This window comes from Gaeumannomyces tritici, assembly GCF_000145635.1.
Source record: "Gaeumannomyces tritici R3-111a-1 unplaced genomic scaffold supercont2.2, whole genome shotgun sequence".
NCBI classification, from domain to species: Eukaryota; Fungi; Ascomycota; class Sordariomycetes; order Magnaporthales; family Magnaporthaceae; genus Gaeumannomyces; species Gaeumannomyces tritici.
Genome location: NW_008804546.1, coordinates 6,164,659 through 6,179,580, shown reverse-complemented (window position 1 = coordinate 6,179,580; position 14,922 = coordinate 6,164,659). Strand labels below are relative to the sequence as shown.

Sequence of the window (14,922 nt, the reverse complement as noted above, 5' to 3'; positions counted from 1 at the left end):
GATATGCCATGACATGTCATTGCTTCCCGGTTCGGAAAGACATGCGACGCGGGAACACGACCTCGTTACTCGAGTAAGAAGGACAGGAAGTGTCATGTTCGGGATGAACCCAATATTTGGCGGGCAAGCAGTCAAAAGGGGGGGGGAACGCCTCGTGGACACAAACACCAGACGGGAGTGGGAGAAGGATGACTCGCACAAGCACGGCCGCGAGTAACGGATCCCCGACGAGAAGGCGACGTGCAGAGAACGCGGGAACGGCCCAAGCTGCCTGCGCAGGATTTTTGTGCGCCATGCCACGAGTAGTGCTCAAAACCAAACACAAACACGGCGACGAGAGAGGAAGAAAAAGAGACACTAGTGACAGGCACCACACACACACGCACGCGCGAGGATGTCCCCGAAAGTGGATGTTTGTGACATGTGGCCCGTTCGGGATGCTGCCGTGAGATGATATCAGGCGCAGGGAACAACCCGCGCGGCCGAGATGGATAGAGAAGGGCAGAACATAGAGAAAGGGAAGGAGCGGAGATTGCACGGTTTTTGGAATATGGTCCCGGGGGGGCGGGGCGGGAAGGGAAGGAATCTCGTCGCGTGTGCTAGCGAGCCGTGTGGGAGTGAGGCACAAGATGGAGGAGAACTCCCCAAGAAAAGCGGAATGGAGGGTGAGGGCATCGGGGTGGTGTGGGCGGTGTGGGTGGAGAAAGCCACACGGCGTGGATTTGGGCGTGGTCAGCTGTATGTACCGGTACAGTTCCATCGTCCGTTTTGGTGGTGACCGAGTGGATACCGCCGATGCGGGAATGGCCCGAATGGAGGGAAGGGGAAGAGTCCGAAAGATGGGTGAGGGTGAGCTGGGCGATCTGGACGGCGATGACCACCAGGCATGACAGGACGCTCAGCCGAGCGACAATTGAACGAGATAAAAGGAAGCGCAAAATTTTGTTACATGCCATCACGTACCACCAAATAACCGAGACCTTTGCTGATACCGGGACGCGGCGTGGCGTAGCTCTGGGCGTGGGATGGACGTCAGCGTCCAAAACACAAGACAAGAGAGAAGCGAAATAATAATAAAACATCCCTCACCCCTCCCTCCTTCAGCTCCTGTCCTACTATCCGGTCCCACCCACCCGCGCGCCCTGATCAATCTACGCATCTCGTTCGTGACGGAGATGCGCTGCAGGCGACAGAGATGCCAATGCCATGCGGCCGTGGAACGATGGAGGGGTGGTAGCAGCGCTCGTGGTTGTGTTGCAGTCTGATGCCCATCCCTGGACGTGCCGGGCAGGACAAGAGAAAGAAAGAGAGAGAGAGAAGGAAAGAATACAAACGTCTATTCTTAGAAGACGAAGGATTGCCGCCGCTCGTCCAACATGTTCGTTCCGCGATGCATACTGACTGGTGTTCCCTTCTCGGCCATGTTTCGTGCTACGCCACTCGTTTCTTTTTTTTCTTTCTTTTTTTTTTTTTTTTTGCCTCACCCTGCCTGACCGTAAAACACGCATGATTAGGTCGGTCGGTACCTACACCACATACATCAGGGCCGATTGCCCGCTCTGCATGTCCGGCGCGCAACCGACTTGCATGGCACTAGCCGGGGAGGAAAAAAAAACAAGGCGAGCTAGGAATCAAGCACCCAGTCGGTGGTCCCGAGATGGTGGGGAGGGGCGGGAGAGCGACGAGAGCTGAAGATGAGGATGAGATTTGCGGCGATGCACTGCATGCTGCGGCAGCGAGGGGAAAGGAGAGAGGAAAAATCATGAACAATCACGATGGATGACGTTCCCGCCGAGGAACTACAGTTGCAGGAATGGTACCCAAAATACTCCGGTCACCTGTCGCGTCCCCCGAGATGGGCGCGGTCGTGGAACCCGGCGGGAGGAAGGGAGAGGGTACAACAGCAGGGCTGCGGCCGACCGAGGCAAGGGCCCGCTCCGCCGCCCGCCCGCGAGCCAGTCCGCTTTCCGCCGTGCTTGTTGCTCTCCGCCACTGTGACTTTTACTTGTGATATACCTGATATTCTCCTCGCCTCCTCTATGCGTGTCTGCGCTGGCAGACTGGCAGACTGGCCGTCTGGTCTGGGTACGTAGATATGCCACCTAATCACGATGCAAGATGAGGCGGCGGCGCTCGCGCGCCCTGCAGTCAAAGATCAATGACGCAGCTGGTCTTTTGTTGGTGCTCGTCTTCTCAAGCAGGTTTTCCGCCCCACCCTCGCTACCTACCTATCTGCCTATCACGACCTCCCTGCTGTGCTTCCCACCACCGAACAAAAAAAAAAAACCACACACCCCCCCCAAAGCACCACCCGAGCGGTTGGGAGCGTCTCGTGTTTCCCCTGACACGTGCCATACCCCAAACTCGCGGCCTCTCTCCAATGGCATGGCCATGTCCTCCTCCCCGCGGTTAATTCTTGTCCTTTGTACCGTCTTCTTTTTTGTGGACGGGAGAGCATGCGGGAGTCCACCCTTGGGCTGCCGTGCAGATACATGCCCCTCTCGGCGTGTATAACGTGGTATGTATCGTCAGGTGGGCGGCCGCAATGGGATCCATTTACTAGTACCACAACGCACAAAGGACGGGCTGACGATAGCCAAACACAGCCCGGCGAACGACTCGAACGACTGGGCTCGCTCCGAGGAGGGGGAGCCCAGCTCGGCCCGACCAATCGAGCGCACGTCGGCGCCGCACCCCAGAGTCATGCCTTTATGCACCATTTCCCGCGCATTTTGTTGCCCTAGAAATGACGATGTACCCAACCTCCCCAGTTGGGAAAGCCGGGGGTTTGGCAGGTGGAAAAAAAAAAAAAACGGTTGGGTGGGCTTCCAAGTCTGGGGTCGCCTGTCTCTCTCTCTCTCCCTGCCTCCATTCTCTTACGTCCCCCACCCACTGCGCTGTGCCACGTCGGGCTCAAGTCATCGATCTGATGCGCTGTCACAGGTAAAAAGACACTGAGGTGCATTAACAGTCAATTTTTTTTTTTTTGAAAAATTGCCAGCCAGCCAACGACGCCGGAGCGAGCGCGCTGCAGCTGAAAAAGAAAAAAGAGGATGAGTGGGGGGTGTGGCTGTGCACTTCACTGACTGGAGCTTCCCTCACCTCGATGCCAACGAATACCGATTCTGGGGCGACAAGGGAAAGGCTCCGTCCAGTCAAGACTCGATTTGGATTCTCCCATAATTCTGCTCGCCCGCCTTGCAGATGACCGTCTCCCAATTCGCCCGGAACCACCCGCTGTTGCCTGGCGGTTTCGGCGGGAAAATGAAGTCTTGTGGCTGATGATGCTTCCCCCTCCAGCCCAAGCCAATGTGGGTCCATCCCATCCCACCATCCACCCATCCACATGGTGGCCACGCCGCTAGAACTTGGACGTTGGAAATAAGGGGGGATGAGCCATGACAAGTGAGAATTGCAGTTTCGGACCACAAGAGGCTAGGCCAACCAAGCTCCAAGGAAGCAAGCCCGCCTGATCTAGGACAAAGCGGAACGAGGCGCAACACGGTTCCTGTTGACGCCTAGGAGAGAGAGATGGCCGGCCGCCTGAGCTTTCCCCAGCCTAGCACTTGGCGCGCCCGAGCTAGGCAGGGAACAAGACACATCTCCCGAGACGGCGTGGCCGTTCCGGCTGGCGCGAGATTGCGATGCGCCGTTCAGATTCTAGCTCTTCTTCTTTTCTTGTTTCTTTACCTGTTTTTTTTCCCGCCCGCTATTTGTTTCTTCACTTTTTTTTCCCCACCTACTATTCTCTTCTCGAACCCCCCTGCTTCCTGAAACCAGCCAACCCCCTTTCCGTCACCCAAAACATGGTGGAATTACTGGCGAGTCTGTTTCCCGCCTCGGTATAGTGCGCATTATTTGAGTTTATGACTCTTGTCCCGGTAAAGCCTTCGAAAAGCCAGGTGGAGCAGGTTATTCGTCATCCAACCAAAGAAGAAGCATGGAGTGCAAGGCGCACAAACTGCAAATGCTCTCCCAAAGATTTGGGAGAGGGCTCCACCGACACGGCTCTCTCTTACAGAGGTGTTGGGCAAAAGTTTTCGCCGTGGGGCAGGTCGCTCCCGAGGCGAAGCAGGGGGCCGGAGATGCCACGACCAATAGCAACGCATAAAGATTCATAAATAAACATATTTTTACAGCACTAGACCTGTGATCCTTATTTGGTAGCAGCTAAACACGCCCTGCCTCTGGTCGCTACATGCCCCACGGCGAGAACTTTTGCCTGACGCCTCCGTACTTGGCCGTCGGTATTCCCCGTTGTTCCCGAGCGTCGCCCCAGTGAAGCAAAGACCAGGAGGAGACGGCGAGGCCGCCGACGAGCGAGTCGGGAAAATAGCGACCGAGGGGTGGCACGGCCGGTGATCGGACATGACGAGAACCGGAGTTGCGTTGTAGCACGGGCCTGACTGGCTGGATAACCAGACCGGACCAGACCAGGACGTGGACACGCGCCGCCGCCGGGCCGCCGCTGAAGAAGATGCATGGGATTATGTTTACCCTCTCACCCACAAGCCCCCAGGCCTGGCCGACAAGGCAGATTGCGAAGCACACGCTGAAGGATGAACGGCGCTTACAGCCCGCCTGCTCCCGAGACATGCAACAACCCGACACCGCAGATGTCAAAGTCAGCTTGGCAGCAGCCAGCCGAGCCCACTCCCGTCCGAAGGAGAGAGTGAGGAAAAAAACGTTCGCCGGCCGATACGATATGCATGTCTCCTCGGTTGGGTGGGCTGCGAGAATGAAGCAAAAAAGGAATAAAAGGAAATAAAATAAAATCCTGGGTGGATCGCCTGTATCCCATTTTTCTTCTTCTTTTCTTTTTGGTCTGAGCGGATGCATCCACCCCCGTTTGCCAGCCAAATCGGAAGGCTTCTGGAAGGAGACGCACCAGAGCAAAGAAGTGGGGACGGGAAAGAGCAAATCTCCATCATTCTTCTCTTCTGTCTGTCATGGAACGCATCCACGCTTCTTCGCTCCATTGGGAAGGGGGGTGGGGGGCCCGCCGGCTTGCATGCGCTCCCTCCCCACCCAAATGTGTGCTGAAACATGATAATGCAGGGTTTCCTTGTTAATCGGCCGACCCATGAATGCGAAATTTCAATGTGTTTTTTTTTTCCTTCTTTTCTTTTTTGTTCCTTCCGGTCCATGGGTAAATTATCCAAGTTGGGAAATGACAGCCCGGAGCGATGGCCAACGTGTGAAAAAGCCACAAAAAAAGATATGAATTTGGTGGTGGGGATCGAAATCGCCGATCGTCGGTCTTTTTGACGCCGCTAAAAGTTCCCAAGCCTCCCCCTCGTGTGTGCGTTGTTGGTGGTAAATCGTGGCGGGAACCTTGTTGGACAGGTCAGCTCAGCCGTTCTTCTTTTTTTTTTTTTTTCTTTCCTTCTCCTCTGCGTGAACTGGCACTTGGTGCTGTGAACTGGCGTGAATTGCCGCCGTTACAGGGGCAGCGCATGGCAATAAAACGCCCGCGTCCGTTCCTGCAGTAGCGCGCCACCACAGCAGGCCCCCCCCCCCCCGATTTTTGCACCCTGGTCGCTTTTTTTTTTTTTTTGCTTTCCTTTTTTTTTATCCCCATTTTCTTTTTTTCTGTATTCCCCCACTGCACACGGCAATGTTTTCCCCCCTCCTAACAAGACAACACAGGATGAAAATAGAGACGTTAGAGCCACGACTCACCAACCCAGCTCCGGTTGCACTCCGCCGAGGAGACTGCAGTCTCGCCTTCACCGGGGAACAAGGGCTGGGCTGCCTCGCAAAAGCATATTCGGCCCGGGCTGAGGGGAGAGGGGCCGCCGGGTCGCATGGTTGGCACCATAAACAAACCCCCTGCCCCTTCCTAAAAAAAAAAACCAAAAACAACCCGTCCCTTGGTGAAACCCTGCATCTCCTCCTCCTCCCCCAAAGCCGCGAGTGATCGGGCACAAGGCGGACGGCCAGGTAAGGCAGGCCAAGGCGGTGCGTGGCCAGCCGACCTCCTCCCTAAGGCACCTGGGCTGGCTCCCCTCAGCCCCGACACGCACCAGAAGCAGAATGGTAGCTAGCCAGCCCCCTTGCGACGATCAAATCGTGGTTCCTGAAGCCCTCAACCACTGGCTCGCCGCGCCGGAGCTTCCTCCGGAGGGGAAGGGGGGGCTGAAAAAGGGCGGTTCCAATATTAGGCACCTAGCGCGGCCCGTTGGCCACACACAGCAAAGGGAAACCAGGGAAACCAGGCGGTTGGCTGACCCGCGGCCACCTTTTTTTGTGTGGCCGTCTGCCATTCAGCGGCTTCGCAGTGACGCCGCGTCATGTGATGGGTATGGCATGGGTTCTATTGGGTCAGCCGTCGCATCAAAAAAAAAACCCGATGGGCTTTTGTTTCGTGGGCCAGGGGGGGGACGCAACAGCAATACGCACGCGCTGGCGGGTGGGCGGACGGTCGACCGCCACTAAAATCCGAATCGATCGTGTGTGTGTGTGTGTGTGTGTGTGCGCCTGTCTGTTCTGTGCTCGTTTTATTTTTCGCTCTTGGGTAGACAGGCGAGGAGGAGAGAGAGCGCAATCCTCTGTGCTCCTTGTGTTACAACACCCCTGGCAAGACCACCCCCCGGTGAAGCACCAATGAATTTGAGCGCCACCGTCGAGCTGACCGATGCACGTTTTTTTTTTCCTTCTCTTTTTCTTGTCTGCCCAAGTGGCGACAAAGGACGAAACGAGACTGGAGTATAAGCTAAAAAACTCAGGGTCCTTCCAGGGAGATGGAGCTCTCATGTCGGTCAAAGCCGTTCGCGGAAGACGGCTGCCACATGCCGGCAGCGGACGCGGGAAGAGAGACATGGAAGACGGGCCCCCACGAGCCGCGAAAGAGGCTAATTCCTTCCCAAGAGGCTGGGAGGCTAGCCCTCCCCGACGGCTGTCGTCGTGATGGATCCCGCGCGCGGTCTGGAACAACCGCCGTTCCCCCCTTTTTCTTTTTCTTTGTTCTTCGTTATTTCCCCTTGGCCGCCCCGTCGTACCGTAGGGATGGGAAGATTCCAACGGGTGGGGGACCCGTTCTTCTGTCACCGCAACTGGCCCCAGGGGGTGTGCCCCGTTGGATGCCGGGGGGAGAGGATAATGGGATCGAAAAATAGTGGGATAAAATACAATAAACATTTTTATTTTTATTTTTCTCCTGCCTTGTTTTCTTTTATGTTGTGGAAAGAAAAGCTCACCCACCTGCAGGCCAAGAGACGCACGAGAAATTTGAACGCCCTCCCTGCTCCCTCTCCCCCACCCCGGCCCAGGCTCGGTGCACGATGTGGACAGGGCCGTGCTGGCACAAAGCAGCCGGTGGAGAGAGTGTTTTGAGTCTGGTCCAACGAGCCGGTACGCGGGCAGCTGAGTGGCCCTTTCTCCCCATGCCGCCGGACCCAGTTTGACTTGCCACGAGATTGACAAGGCCTCGTGGCATGATGGATGGGTCCTCTTGCTTTTTTTTCTTTCTTTTTCTGGCAGCACATATGCCGGGGAGGGATCCGCTTTCCGCTTGGGCTCTTGTGCGGCTCGACTTGCTGTTGTTGTTGTTGTTTGCGTGGTTGTGTGGGCGGCAGTGAGGGGAGGGGGAGGAGGGGAGCATGAATTGTGCGGCCTGCATTGTGCCGTCCATCCCAGTTTCCTTAGCTTCTTGTCCGTCAAACAAGCCATGTTTAGACCAGTCTGCTGGTACCACACAATAAGGTAACCGTCTTGGTGGGATCGATCGGCGCCGTGGTCGTGTTGTTTTACAGTGCTGTTTTATGGTATTGTTTTACGGTGTTGTTTTACAGTGCTGTTTTGACAGCTCGGTCCGGCGACTTCCCTAGAACGGAAATGGCAGGGCCACGGCTTCCCTTCCGGCGCATGGTGAGTGGCCAGCCAGAGAGCGTGGCTCCATGAGACGACGACGACACACCGGGGAGCAATTCCGCCCACCTGGATTTCCACTTTGGATTTCCTCGACTTTCTGGATTTTCTCTGGGGGCCCACGCCCCCAATAATCAATAATCCCTGGCTGCCGGCGACGTCGCGGGCTGGGGCGGGACACCGCCTGCATATCCCTGGCAATTTTAATTTTTGGGGCATTGTTTTTGTGCCTGTCCGTCTACTTTTAGGCTGGCAGAAAAAAAACAAAAGACACAGCCTGGACGGTCACTGACAAGACAGAAAGAAAGAAAGAAAAAGGAAATATGCAATAAAATAAGGCTGCTGTCGAGCATGGAGACACATCCAACAGGACACATTGCCGCGTTCCCCCAAAAAGAGAGAACAAAAAAAAGGCCAAAACTAGAACCATTGTGCGAAATCCCCCAACAACGGCGTCACAGAAATCACGCGATGTCGTTTCCCCTCTGTTGCCGCTCGCCATCTTGTCACGTCCGCCCTTGTCCTAGCAAGCGCGGCTCGTATCGCATCCCTCCCACCAGACGACATTGCGACAACGTCCTGGGCCGAATATCGCTTGTTGTGCCACCTCTGGGAAACCCAAGCCAGCAGCACAGTAACAGAGCCCTTTTCTCTCACTCTCCCCAGCTGTCTATCAACCATGGTGGCGGAAAGTCTGGCTGGCAGCGAGCAGGGTGGCCATGCCATGCCATGCCATGCCATGCCACGGCAGAGCGGAGAGTGGCGTCCGTCCCGTCGGCTGTCTGTCTGTCCGTCTGCCTATCTGTCGTCTTCTAGTTTTGCACACCGAAGCCCGCGCTGGTTGGGCCGGTAATAATGGCAATAATAATAATACTAATAATAATAATAATAATAAACTTGCCTGCCACACATCACAAAACGAATCCACCACGGCCTCACACTCCCCGTGTCACCCTTCCAACCTGTCCGGTTCTGGGAGCCATGGACTCCCTCCCCCCCGCAAAACCCTTTTTCCGGGTCTCCATCTCGGCTACGATGCGTTGCTGCATGCCTGCCCAGCACTTTTTTTTCGGTCGTGTTTTTATTATTTGTTCGTCCGCAGCACTCGCCTGGGTCCGCTCGGCTCGCTTGTTCGGCCCTGGCCCGTCCGCGCTGTCACCTCGCGAGGTGTGGAAAAGGGGGGGGAAAAGAGAGAAGCATTAAAGAACATCAAAGGAACAATTCCTCGCTGCGGGTCCTCCACGCCATGTCACCTGCTGCTGCTGCTTGCTCTCTGCATGCTGCGGGCCCCATCAGAGCATTGACGTGTCCTTGCAAAGTGCCGGGTTCCTTATCAAGTATGGTATGGTTCTCTTTTTTTTTCTTTCTCATCTTCCTTCCTTGCCCATCGGGATCCGCGACGACGCCAGGGCAGAAAAAGGGGGCCTCTGGACAAGCACCGCACGTACCGTCCCGGCCAGCCAGCCAGCCCCTCCCCTTTCGAGGTGGCAGGGTGAGGCAAACCCGTCCCGGCTCTCAGGTTCCTGGGAGTGGCAAGCGACGACGAGGGGGAGGACCACCGCTAGCTACCGGATCGAGAAAGCCGAGTGGGCTAAACCGAGCAGCTGGTAAAAAAAAGTCTTGGGTTTGTGCTCCGTGTCCGCCAAGGGGCTGGATGGAAGATCATAGACCCTCTGACCCTCCGCAGGGCGATACCGATACCCATTTTTGGGAACATGCACCGGAAAATAGAGGTGCCTGTGAGGAAAGATCATCTCCAAGCCTCGCCGCCCCCATGCAAGCCACTCCCTTTGACAGATGGGGTCAACTGTACACTCCCCCCTTAAAACAAAACCAAAGGGAAAAAAAAAGAAGGTGGTGGTGCCCTTGCCTGCATGCTGCAGCATCCTGGCCCCGGCCCCATGGCCAACTTCGGGAAGCGGCGCCGGCGCCGGGCCTGGGAGCCGATCGCGACCACCTCGGAATACGACAATGGGAAGAAGGAAGGATGGGACAGCGATCAGAGCAAGGGAAAAGGAAAAAGAAAAGAGACAAAGAAAAAAGGAAAAATTGTTCACCTCGGTGGAGGGGAGGATCGGGTCTCCATGCCGATTGCGGCTTCACCGCAGGTTTGGTGGCCCGAAAGTAGGGCGAGATTGTGCGCGCGAGCCTTTCGCTTTGGGGGGTTTTTTTCCCCCTCCGATTTTCCCTTTCTTTTTCCAGACCGCCATCTTCGCCGGCAGCTTGTCCCCGCACGCTTCCGAGTGGCCGCAGCGGGCACTGCCCCGAGCCTCTACGGCCAATCTGTGCTCGACAAGTCTCAGCCCGTGTGGCAGCCACAGCAACCAAGAACAAAAAAAAAAATGATAAAAATTAATAAGTAACAAGTAATAAAATACCGCCACGGCCCTCCCCTTCCCGGTGTGGCTGCGGTCACCGGCCGATGCACGTGAAAAAAAAAAGAAGAAAAGCCGGTCTAGGCCTTTCCCACGTCCAAGGATGGGCAGATAGCAAAAGGGTGCCGGAATGGCCCGGACGAAAGGCGGTCAAGCGTTGTCCTCTATCTCCCCGTCGAGCCTTCCTCCCCAAGCACACACACACACACACCAGCCCTTCCCACCCACCATCACGATTAGACACCTGCAGTGCCGGCCGACAACTGGCTATCTTGAGGGTGTACCATGTGCATGAACCAAAGGAGAGAAAGAAAAAAAAAGATACGTCTGCCCGGCGGCATGTCCAGCGCATCGGACAGCAAGCAAGGCCAGCCGGCCGGCCAGCCGCCTGCCCGGTTGTTTTTCTTTTTCTTTTTCTTTTCTTTATTTTTTTTTTCACCTATTTTTTTTCTTCTTCTCCTCTTCTACTCGCATCCTGTTACCTCATCCGGGGGGCCTAGATCCGGAACAATGCATGACCGAGCAGGAAGTCGAACCAGAAGTATGGATTTTGAGCTCGCGACTGGAGGGGGGATCAACATCATACGTAGGTACATAGCGGGCTGGCCAACGCACAACCCATCATGCCATGTGTGTCTATGTAGGTGCCGGCCGTAAGTCGCTATTTTCCAAGGGAAAAAAATAAAGGCGGATGGGGGAAGCGGGGGGTGGACTTGGCTTTTCCCCCACGGTTTCCCGCACTTTTTTTTTTTTTCTGTAAAACAAAAGATAAATAAAACAGCAACAACACCAACAACGAGACGCTGCTCCTCTCCCCAGGGCTTGCATCGCGGACGATAACAGCCAGCCAGCCAGCCAGCCAGCCCCCCGTGGGGTGGGCGGCGACCATGAGGCGCAGGGCGGCCCGACATGTGTTTGGGTTTCCCTGAATCGAGTGGCTGACCGCCATTGTTGTTGTTGCATGCCAGCGAAGAGTTGAGACCAGGACGAAAAAAAAAAGAAAAAAAGAAAAAAAAAACCCCCCAAGGCTCGCGCCCCCACCCTCAGCTTCCGAACGGGTAGAACTTGCGCCTTGATGGTCGCCACACACCCCCATACCCACATTCTTTTCCCTCCGGAGCCGGTCCTGTTGTGCATGTAGGCTTGCGGCACAGCAACAGCACTACAACACTACGTACGGGCCAAAGGGGGAGGGGGCACAAGACGAGGTGCTAGCTAGTCAGTCCGTGAGGCGAGGCGTGATGTCGGTGCGAGGCGTGCTTACCGCTGTTTGGTCCGGAGATGCAGCTTCTGTAAGGAGGAGGAGGACCTGCTGGTGAAGCTGTAGGTAGGTGTTTTTTTTTTTTGTTTTCCTTTGGGTGGGCTTGGTTCTTGGGTCTTGGGGGAAAACTATTCGCCGTGTCAAGTTGTCCCGTTTGTGTCGTGGCACTTGGGCTTTGGGTGTCCATGTCACCTGGGAGCAAGACCGCTCCCGGCCGGTTCTGGAGAGAGCTGGATGGGGTGCCTCTGTGTCTCTGGATGTTGGGTGCTGACGGCATTGCAGTATATTCTCCATTAGCTCTGGCAAACGTATGCGAATGACTAGTAAAACAGTACTGGACTCTTGGTAGCCAGTTACTACATCCTGTCCTCTCTCCATATTCTCTATGCCAACTTTGCTATTCCGTCGTCCAAGACGTTTGCGGACTTGTTCCCGGCGTCCGTTGCGATGAACATTGGGCATCTCCCGCAGGACACGGGAGAAGAGAACCAAGAAAGTTGGTACTAGGATAGAATGCTGTCAAGGTCGTCGAGCTTTCATCTCCATCGTGCCCTGCACCCGTCGCCCCGATTACAACCAGCACCACAAAACCATACTCGGTCAGGCTGTGACAAGCTGATCGAGTGCCACAAAGGTAAGAATGTGTCGCCCAAGGCAACGCTGAGTGCAGGTAGTATTCCATGTCTAGCAAGTAAAACCCCATCGGGGTTTGTAAACGTTTGCCAACTGCGAATGATTTCCAAATGCGAATCGCCAGACCCGTCCTCACCAAGTGAAAAAACACACATGCTACTTCCCGCAACACTCGCGCCTTCCGCCTGCAGTGCTTGGGGGAGCTCGGCTATTTAGAGGCAGATTCCACGCCGAACCCTAACTTGGGGAGACTTGTGGCGTCGGTGGTGACGAGGCAGGAGCGCACAAGCAACGCCGGGCGCCGACCCAGCCTCTCGGTCGCTTCCGTATGACCACCGCTGGGCAAGCTGGTAGACCCAAGGTAGACCTGGCATTCAAATGCCTCCGCTCGGACTCTTGGGATTATCCCTTTGAAAAATGCTTAACCCATATTGCGATTGCGACGTCTTGAGGGCCATCTCGCATCGATATGCTTCCTCCCGGAAAGGCCTACATATTTCCATCTCTTCCTCAACGTTTGGGCATCTGGCCCAGCCGAGACTGGGGTGCTGCCTAGAGGGGCGCTGTCCACCGGCAATATCGGTTTTGGGTGCGCGGGTTGAAGTTGCGTACCCGTGTCTCACTGTTGCCGTGTCGGGTTCCTAGATGGTGAGCTGCGCAGGCTGCCCGAGGGGACGACGGCTGGAAGTGCTTCTCGTAAAACTGTACGCCGGACGGCGTCCTTTGTGAGCAGCGTCCTGTCGCTGACATTGGGCGAAACACCCTCCCACATTCTTGCGAGGATACCTCCGGAGAAGTACTTGATCGGGAAAATAGCATTGGCGAGTGGGTGGATTCCATGACCAGTGAGTCCTCGAGTCCGATGGGAACCGATTCTGATGCTTTCTGTCCAAGAGTAAGAGGGAAAAAAAAACGGAATTCAGCCAACCCACTGCAAGAGTTCGAATGCTACAAAGACGGTCAGAACCTCCATGTTGGCATTCGAGTCAAAAGACACGCGCCCCACGATGACGCTTTCCAAGATGAGCAGGCTGCAGGATATTTCTTGATGACTCCATTCCGGGCCATTGGTAGCAGGTTTAGCGTATCAGAATGCCGTCGGGTTTGATGTCGAGGTCAATCCAGTTTCTACCGTGCATCTCCCGTACGGACCTCGGCGACCTGCCCCCGCAAGATCTTGGGCGGGCGTGGCGGCGCGGCAAGAGGCCCGGAAGGGGAGGTTCATGTCCTTCGAGTCCATCATCCGCTACGCCACCGCACATATCCCCAAGCAACCCAAATACCTCACAATCCTGGGCCTCCTGGGTCCGCTATCAGCAACCAGCAAACCCGACGGCTGTCTGGATTCGTAGCCTGCAATAGGGGAAGCCTAAAGACAGGATGATAAATAAAATAGCATCAAGTTTTGGTTGTTCAAAGGTGGGCTCGAAAGGAAAGGCGGAGGAGGAACAAAGGGCCGGTGGTGGCACCTCGCTGCCGCAACCGGGAAGGAAAGGAATCACAGCCCGTTCCAACGGAGCCACCAGCCACAACCCGCACCCTGATGGCAAAGCGACCCAACGACACGGCCAAGAAAGGCAGGACAGGACCGCTCCAAGCACGGCTCAATCATGGCCCGAACGACCGACAAGCCGGATACAACCAACCTGGCCAAACTGAACCACCCCGTTACCCCCAGAACCGGGATCCCCCCCCGAGACCCCGAGACCCCGAGACCCCCGGGCCCTCCCCGGGCACGCCTGGCCTGATAGCCCAAAGTAATCATCCTCTATTGATACAACATGAAATCGGGAATGGAAGGCGACCGCGCAAGACAGAATCACCGGGCGACATGGCAGGGTCGGCGGCCTGCCAACTGAGTTCTGATCTGGCTCGCCCTTGCTATGGTTAAGGGCTTGGGGGTTTGCGATGCTGATCTCCCTGGCTGCTGCTGTGGTCCTGCGGCGATAAGCCGAGGTTGCTGTTGCTGTTGTTGTGCTTCCGCCTGCGTTCTGTGATCCCGCGGGGACATTGGGAGAATGAAAACGCAGGGGTGCCTGTCTATTTAGACAGCCTGCAAGGAGGGAGCTGAAGTTGAAGCACGAGAAAAACGAAGTTGGAGTAGGAAAAGCTACAGTTGGAGCAGGGGAAACTGAAGCCAAGGCAGGAGAAGCTAAAGTTGGAGCAGGAGCACAGAGCCCATCCTCGCTGCTTCCCTTGTCGAAGCCTGCCATCATGACTAGCGCCGCCAACGCCGCGACGAGACCGCCGTTGTTCGTCTGTGGGCGCCCGCTCGGAGTTGCCATCAACGGCGGCGGCTTGGAGTACTTGATCGCAGCCTTGTCGTTTTGTTCGAACGCGGACATGGCGACGCCCTGACTGTAGCAAGAACAGGAAGAAAAAAAAAAAAAAAGCGTCGAAACAAAGGACCGCAATGGGCAGCAAAGGACCGCAAAGCACGAGCCCTCTCCTGTCTCGATTAGGTAGGACATGCCCCTTTGAGCCGTATCATCTTCGAGTGAAAGAGGTCACCGCATTCCCATCGGCATTCCGGGGCCGCATCGTTCTAAGCCGCGCTCCACGCGCTTCCAGTGCTGCTGCTGCTGCTGCCGCCACTGCCTTTGCGGACTTGAGTATCTTCTGGTTTTTGCGCCGGCCGCGGGGCAGGGGCGGGGCGTGCGTAGCGGCGGCGGTGGCAGCCACGGCCGCAGGCGCCTCGGGGGATGGTGCTGCTGCTGCTGCTGCTGCTGCTGCCGCTACTGCCTTTGCGGACTTGAGTGTCTTTTGTTTTGCGTCGACCGCGGG

General features: G+C 56.1%; 5 protein-coding genes across 5 annotated transcripts in view; 1 reads left to right on the top strand and 4 right to left on the bottom strand.

The window, feature by feature from the left end:
- Nucleotides 1–629: 629 nt before the first annotated feature.
- On the top strand, nt 630–1,058 carry GGTG_04635 (hypothetical protein; the record flags this gene model as incomplete). Its single annotated transcript, XM_009222431.1, has 1 exon — nt 630–1,058. The coding sequence occupies one exon, from the start codon at nt 630–632 to the stop codon at nt 888–890; it is 261 nt and encodes an 86-aa protein (XP_009220695.1). The 3' UTR covers nt 891–1,058.
- Nucleotides 1,059–2,340: 1,282 nt separating this feature from the next.
- On the bottom strand, nt 2,341–2,720 carry GGTG_04634 (hypothetical protein; the record flags this gene model as incomplete). Its single annotated transcript, XM_009222430.1, has 1 exon — nt 2,341–2,720. The coding sequence occupies one exon, from the start codon at nt 2,718–2,720 to the stop codon at nt 2,529–2,531; it is 192 nt and encodes a 63-aa protein (XP_009220694.1). The 3' UTR covers nt 2,341–2,528.
- Nucleotides 2,721–4,136: 1,416 nt separating this feature from the next.
- GGTG_04633 (hypothetical protein) lies at nt 4,137–4,616 on the bottom strand. Its single transcript, XM_009222429.1, has one exon. The coding sequence runs from the start codon at nt 4,594–4,596 to the stop codon at nt 4,195–4,197; it is 402 nt and encodes a 133-aa protein (XP_009220693.1). The 5' UTR covers nt 4,597–4,616; the 3' UTR covers nt 4,137–4,194.
- A 7,380-nt stretch (nt 4,617–11,996) lies between these two features.
- On the bottom strand, nt 11,997–12,910 carry GGTG_04632 (hypothetical protein; the record flags this gene model as incomplete). Its single annotated transcript, XM_009222428.1, has 2 exons — nt 11,997–12,690; nt 12,762–12,910. 2 exons carry the CDS (start codon nt 12,908–12,910, stop codon nt 12,513–12,515), a joined length of 327 nt encoding a protein of 108 aa, XP_009220692.1. The 3' UTR covers nt 11,997–12,512.
- Nucleotides 12,911–14,512: 1,602 nt separating this feature from the next.
- The window catches only part of GGTG_04631 (hypothetical protein), a gene marked incomplete at its 5' end in the record, with an annotated part of 1,720 nt that continues 1,310 nt past the window's right edge, over nt 14,513–14,922 (bottom strand). The window contains one exon of the mRNA XM_009222427.1: nt 14,513–14,876. Coding sequence (XP_009220691.1) covers nt 14,626–14,876 — 251 coding nt within the window. The 3' untranslated portion in view covers nt 14,513–14,625. The remainder of the gene's footprint in view (nt 14,877–14,922) is intronic.

Excerpts from the sequence above, each read along its gene's own strand:
- GGTG_04633 (XM_009222429.1), bottom strand. The coding sequence starts at position 4,596 with ATGTCTCGGGAGCAGGCGGGCTGTAAGCGCCGTTCATCCTTCAGCGTG.